The sequence below is a fragment of the Dysidea avara genome, chromosome 1, assembly GCF_963678975.1.
Source record: "Dysidea avara chromosome 1, odDysAvar1.4, whole genome shotgun sequence".
NCBI classification, from domain to species: domain Eukaryota; kingdom Metazoa; phylum Porifera; class Demospongiae; order Dictyoceratida; family Dysideidae; genus Dysidea; species Dysidea avara.
The window spans coordinates 4,327,921-4,334,564 of record NC_089272.1 but is presented as its reverse complement, the minus strand read 5'-3'; the positions used below and the strand labels follow the sequence as shown (position 1 = coordinate 4,334,564).

The 6,644-nt window shown below is 39.4% G+C and overlaps 2 protein-coding genes across 2 annotated transcripts in view; both read right to left on the bottom strand.

The window, feature by feature from the left end:
• LOC136253921 (jerky protein homolog-like) overlaps positions 1-5,807 on the bottom strand; it is a 151,598-nt gene extending 145,791 nt beyond the window's left edge. The window contains exon 1 of the mRNA XM_066046582.1: positions 4,934-5,807. Within this exon, the coding sequence (XP_065902654.1) occupies positions 4,936-5,793 (858 nt within the window). The 5' untranslated portion in view covers positions 5,794-5,807 and the 3' untranslated portion in view covers positions 4,934-4,935. The remainder of the gene's footprint in view (positions 1-4,933) is intronic.
• Positions 5,808-5,866: 59 nt separating this feature from the next.
• LOC136260429 (tigger transposable element-derived protein 2-like) lies at positions 5,867-6,567 on the bottom strand. Its single transcript, XM_066054515.1, has 2 exons — positions 5,972-6,567; positions 5,867-5,906 (listed from the first exon to the last, which is right to left on the bottom strand). Exons 1-2 carry the CDS (start codon positions 6,565-6,567, stop codon positions 5,867-5,869), a joined length of 636 nt encoding a protein of 211 aa, XP_065910587.1.
• Positions 6,568-6,644: the final 77 nt, after the last annotated feature.

The following is a 6,644-nucleotide window of genomic DNA, read 5'->3' as shown; positions in this document are numbered from 1 at the left end:
AACTATCTACAAGGTAACTTCTTATAGCTGATCTCTCTACAGGGTGATTTGTTCATAGTTGAATTCTGTACAGGTGATTTGTTTGCAGCTGAGCCCTTTACAAAATGGTTTCTTTGTAGCTGAACTTTCTCCAAGGTAACTTCTTCTAACTGATCTTTCTACAGGGTGATTTGTTTGTAGCTGAACTATCTACAAGGTAATTTCTTCTAGCAGATCTCTCTACAGGGTGATTTGTTTGTAGATGAATTCTATACAAGTGATTTGTTTGCAGCTGAGCTCTTTACAGAATGGTTTCTTTGTAGCTGAACTCTCTACAGGGTGATTTGTTTGTAGCTGAAATCCCTACAAGGTAACTTCTTCTAGCTGATCTTTCTACAGGGCGATTTGTTTGTAGCTGAGTTCTCTACAGGGTGTTTGTTTGCAGCTGAATTCTCTACATGATGGTTTCTTTATAGCTGAACTCTCTACAAGGTGACTTCTTCTAGCTGATCTCTCTACAGGGTGATTTGTTTGTAGCTGAACTCTCTACAGGTGATTTGTTTGTAGCTGAACTCTCTACAAGGCGATACTTCTAGATGATCTCTCTACAGGATTCCTTGTTTCTAACTGAACTCTCAACAGGGTGATCTGTTCATAGCTGAACTTTCTACTGGGTGATTTGTTTGCAGCTGAACTCTCTAAATGGTGGTTTCTTTGTAGCTGAACTCTCTACAACGTGACTTCTTCTAGCTGAACTCTCTACAAGGTGACTTGTTTCTAGCTGATCTCTCTACAGGGTGACTTGTTTCTAGCTGAACTCTCTACAGGTGATTTGTTTGTAGCTGAACTCTCTACATGGTGGTTTCGTTGTAGCTGAACTCTCTACAAGGTAACTTCTTCTAGCTGATCTTTTTACACTGCATATTTGTTTGTAGCTGAGTTCTCTACAGGGTGATTTGTTTGCAGCTGAACTCTCTACATGGAAGTTTCATTGTAGCTGAACTCTCTACAATGTGACTTCTTCTAGCTGAACTCTCTACAGGGTGACTTGTTTCTAGCTGAACTCTCTATAGGTGATTTGTTTGCAGCTGAACTCTCTACATGGTGGTTTCTTTGTAGCTGAACTCTCTACAAGGTAACTTCTTCTAGCCGATCTTTCTACAAGGTGATTGAGTTTTTTGCAGCTGAACTCTTTACATGGTGGTTGCTTTGTAGCTGAACTCTCTAAAAGGTGACTTCTTCTAGCTGAACTCTCTACAGGATGATTTGTTTGCAGCTGAACTCTCTACGTGGTAGTTTCTTTGTAGCTGAACTCTCTACAATGTGACTTCTTCTAGCTGAACTCTCTACAGGGTGACTTGTTTTTAGCTGATCTCTCTACAGGGTGACTTGTTTCTAGCTGAACTCTCTACAGGTGATTTGTTTGCAGCTGAACTCTCTACATGGTGGTTTCTTTGTAGCTGAACTCTCTACAAGGTACCTTCTTCTAGCTGATCTTTCTACAGGGTGATTTGTTTGTGGCTGAATTCTCTACAGGGTGATTTATTTGCAGCTTAACTCTCTACAAGGTGACTTCTTCTAGCTGAACTCTCAACAGAGTGATTGATCTTTTTTGCAGCTGAACTCTCTACATGGTGGTTTCTTTGTAACTGAACTCTCTACAGGGTGATTTGTTTGTAGCTGAACTCTCTACAGGGTGATTTGTTTATAGCTGAACTCTCTACAGGGTGATCTGTTCATAGCTGAACTCCCTATAAGGTAACTTCTTCTAGCTAATCTTTCTACAGGGCGATTTGTTTGTAGCTGAGTTCTCTACAGGGTTATTTGTTTGCAGCTGAACTCTACATGGTAGTTTCTTTGTAGCTCTACAATGTGACTTCTTCTAGCTGAACTCTCTACAAGGTGACTTGTTTCTAGCTGATCTCTCTATAGGGTGACTTGTTTCTAGCTGAACTCTCTACAGGTGATTTGTTTGCAGCTGAACTCTCTACAAGGTGACTTCTTCTAGCTGAACTCTCAACAGAGTGATTGATTTTTTTTGCAGCTGAACTCTCTACATGGTGGTTTCTTTGTAACTGAACTCTCTACAGGGTGATTTGTTTGTAGCTGAACTCTCTACAGGGTGATTTGTTTGTAGCTGAACTCTCTACAGGGTGATCTGTTCATAGCTGAACTCCCTATAAGGTAACTTCTTCTAGCTAATCTTTCTACAGGGCGATTTGTTTGTAGCTGAGTTCTCTACAGGGTGATTTGTTTGCAGCTGAACTCTACATGGTAGTTTCTTTGTAGCTCTACAATGTGACTTCTTCTAGCTGAACTCTCTACAAGGTGACTTGTTTCTAGCTGATATCTCTACAGGGTGACTTGTTTCTAGCTGAACTCTCTACAGGTGATTTGTTTGCAGCTGAACTCTCTACATGGTTTATTTCTTTGTAACTGAACTCCCTACAAGGTAATTTCTTCTAGCTGATCTCTCTACAGGCCGATTTGTTTGTAGCTGAACTCTCTACATGATGGTTTCTTTGTAGCTGAACTCTCTACAAGGTGATTTCTTCTATAGCTGATCTTTCTACAGGGTGATTTGTTTGCAGTTGAACTCTCTACATGATAATTTCTTTGTAGCTGAACTCTCTACAAGGTGATTTCTTCTATAGCTGATCTTTCTACAGGGTGATTTGTTTGTACCTGAACTATCTACATGATGGTTTCTTTGTAGCTGAACTCTCTACAAGGTAACTTCTTCTAGCTGATCTCTCTACAGGACAATTTGTTTGTACCTGAACTCTCACATGATTGCTTCTTTGAAGCTGAACTCTCTATAAGGTGATTTCTTCTAGCTGATCTTTCTACAGGGTGATTTGTTTGTAGCAGAACTCTCTACAAGGAAACTTCTTCTAGCTGATCTCTCTACAGGGAGATTTGTTTGTAGCTGAACTCTCTATACATGATTTGTTTGCGGCTGAATTCTCTACATGATGGTTTCTTTGTAGCTGAACTCTCTACAAGGTAACTTCTTCTAGCTGATCTCTTTACAGGGTGAATTGTTTTTTAGCTGAACGATCTACAAGGTAACTTCTTCTAACTGATCTCTCTACAGGGTGATTTGTCTGTAGCTTAACTTTCTACAAGGAAATCTCTTTTAACTGAGCTCTGTACAGGGTGAATTGTTTGTAGCTGAACTATCTACAAGGTAACTTCTTCTAGCTGATCTCTCTACAGGATGATTTGTTTGTAACTGAACTATCTACAAGGTAACTTCTTCTAGCTGATCTCTCTACAGGGTGATTTGTTTGTAGCTGAATTCTGTATAGGTGATTTGTTTGCAGCTGAGCTCTTTACAGAATGGTTTCTTTGTAGCTGAACTCTCTACAAGGTAACTTCTTCTAGCTGATGTATCTACAGGGTCACTAGTTTGTAGCTGAATTCTCTACATGATGGTTTCTTTGTAACTGAACTATCTATAAGGTGACATCTTCTAGCTGATCTTTCAACAGGGTGATTTGTTTGTAACTGAACTCTCTACAAGAAAACTTCTTCTAACTGATGTCTGAACAGGGTGATTTGTTTGTAGCTGATCTCTATACAGGTTACTTATTTCTAACTGATCTCTTGAATTCTGTTCAGGGTGACTGCTCTATTAGGATGACTGCTTTATTAGAGTATCTCGATCTCGCACTTGCTACACCAAGTTGGATTTCGTGTTATAACTCCGTGGCTTTAAGTCTGATTTTTCTACACCATTGAAGAGCCTTTCTAAGATGATAACTCCATCTGTACAGCGATTTTCAAAGTATTATCCCAAGTGGTTTATCTGGTAGGCGTGGCAAGCATAATAATAATAATAATAAAAATTAGCTAATCTCGATTGCGTAATTGTTACACACTGTTGATTTTTTCGCTGTATCTTCCTGGTTTTTAGCTCGATTTCTTTCAAACCACAAAAGGTTTGAGGTTCAATAGTTAACCTATTCACCCACCGATTTTCAGCTTCTTCCCATACGCGGTTTACCCTGTAGGCGTGACAACATATTGGTGTTATTTTTCGTGCATAATCGCTCATAACTCTTTGCCTGTTTATGGTATTCCAGCCAAAGTTGGTACAGAGATGCGCCTTTATACCCCCCTTCTGTGTGCCAAATTTCAAGGCAATCGGATAACGCGTTCGCGTTTTATAGCAGTTTTTGTAAGTGTGCGAAAAGAGGAAGAAAAATAAGAAGAAAAAAACGAAGAAACTAAGCCAATTTTTGAAGTCGCATATCTCAGGAATGCCTGAAGCGATTTCGCTCAAATTTGGAATGTGGAGTGCTGAAGTTAGAGGGAATGTACACAGCAAAATTTGTCTTGTTTCATCAAGGCAGCACAGAGCTACGGAGGTGCGAAAATCGCGTTTTCTTTCTTCCTGTCAATATACTCACGGGGTTGTGCGCCGGCTTCTTGGGCCGCACGACACACTACCGTGTGTCTTGATATTATATATCATATAAATAAAAAGGTAGCTAAATAAGGGAGATCATCTATAGTCAGTTTGCATTCACCTGAGCCCTTGTTTCTTGTTAATAACTCTTGTTACAAGGGCCAGCTGCCCAAATATGTGGTAGTGCTGTGAATCCCTTTAAATACCAGAAGTGTTAATTTAAAAAGCGCTATTGATGCCAGCAAGAACAAGCGAGTGGTGAGGCTTTAAAATTATCCCATACATTATTCAGGCATACAAACATGTTTACAACATGAAAACATGCTTGTTCCAGTACAAAACCATTGGGAGTTAGCATGTGTTTACTTCTTTGATATTACAGTAGACCCTCTCTTATCCGGCCCCCTGTGTATATTTCCATTTGATAAAGTGTTCGGATAACTGAAGAGACATTAGGATGACATATTTACATGCACATGTACACTTTATTTTAATTACAGTACTTGTATTGAAATGAAATATTACGTTGTACATGTACACTGTTACTTCGCATGGAAAAAATTTGATAGTGTACATTGTTTCATTGAAGCAAACCGTTTTTTAATAGCAAGGGATCTTAGCTCACGTATTGTCGTCAAATTATACATGTTTGCCTCTGGTTGAAATTCCAGCCATTTTAAACACTTTTCAAACATATCTGCAGCAGCTCCATGAGAAATAGTGCACCCTTCACTGCTATCAACATCATCATCACTTTGGTCAACATCATCTTCACCAGTTTCTGAATTTTCTAGCTGAACGACTTCACAGATTTCATCATCAGTGTAGACCCTGTAACCCTGATCATTTCTATCTTGCTCTAACCAGTCAAGCACATCCTCTTCTTCAAGTTGGTTTTCTTCATTCTGGACTTCATTTAACATTCTCACCATCATCAATACATCAGCAGCAGGTTCATCAAATTCTATCATTTGGATGACTTCATCTTCGTTGTCTATTGGTATGATTTTCTCCCATGATTTCCTCAGTATTTCAGCCTTAACCTCATCCCATGCCTCCTTAATGAGATCTACCACCACCTTCATGTTGACAGACTTTAAAAAGTCTATGATAGACCTACCATCTTCATCTGCTAATAGCATTCTACTCAGCAGCTTCTTCTTGTAAATACGTTTCAAACCAATCAAAACACCCTGATCCATAGGTTGAATAAGTGACGTAACATTGGGTGGCAGAAATTTAGCCATGATTTTTCCATTTTCACTAACCAACTCATCTGCATCAGGATGGGCAGAACAATTATCTAGAAGCAGCACAGCTTCACAGTCTTTACCTAGTTTCTCTTGGACGTACGGAATGAAATTATTATGAAACCATTCGTGGAACAAACTAGACTCCATCCATGCGTTCTTTTGTGCTGAGTAGACAACAGGTAAAAGATCCATGTTAATGCCTTTAAAGCACCTGGGCTTTTTAGCTTTTCCAATAAAATGAATGGGCAGTTTGACAGTGCCTGAAGCATTAGAGCAAATATTCAGGGTTATTCGATCTTTGGCCTTCTTCTGCCCATCAACTGACTTTTCAAACGAAGCAGCTAGTGCTTTCTCAGGCAACAAACGAAAATAAAGTCCCGTTTCATCACAGTTAAAGATGTTATCTAAAGGAAAGTTCCTCGCTCTGACAAATTCACGGAACGACGGCACAAAGTCCACAGCTGCATCATAATTAGCAGACAACTTTTCACCTTGGCTTGATATATTTCGTATTCCATGTCTATTACAAAATCTCCATTTCCACCCTTCACTAGCAACGAATTTGTAGTTGTCTCCAAACAGCTTCTTACTTAATTGAACGGCTTTCTCACACAATATGGGCCCCGTCACTGGTATCCCGTCCATCCGTTTTTGTTTAAACCACAAGTACACAGCCTTGTCCAGTATCGCACTAGTTCCTAGTTTCATCATCTTGGGTTGGTGATGCATTCCCATATCTAGCGTTTCCTTCTTGAAGTCTAGAAGTTTCTGGCGATCCCTTTTAATATCGCTCACGGTACTCTTACCAATGTCATATTTTGTTGCAATTGCTGCTAAGGAATAATTATTGTCGAGCAACTCTAAAATCTTCAGTTTTTCATCAACAGTTAGCACCTTCCGTTTGCGTTTTACCGTCGCCATGTTTTGAAAACAATCGCACGTGATTTTTTTTTTTTGCAAAACCGATTTCGGATAATCGAGGTTACGGATAATCAAGG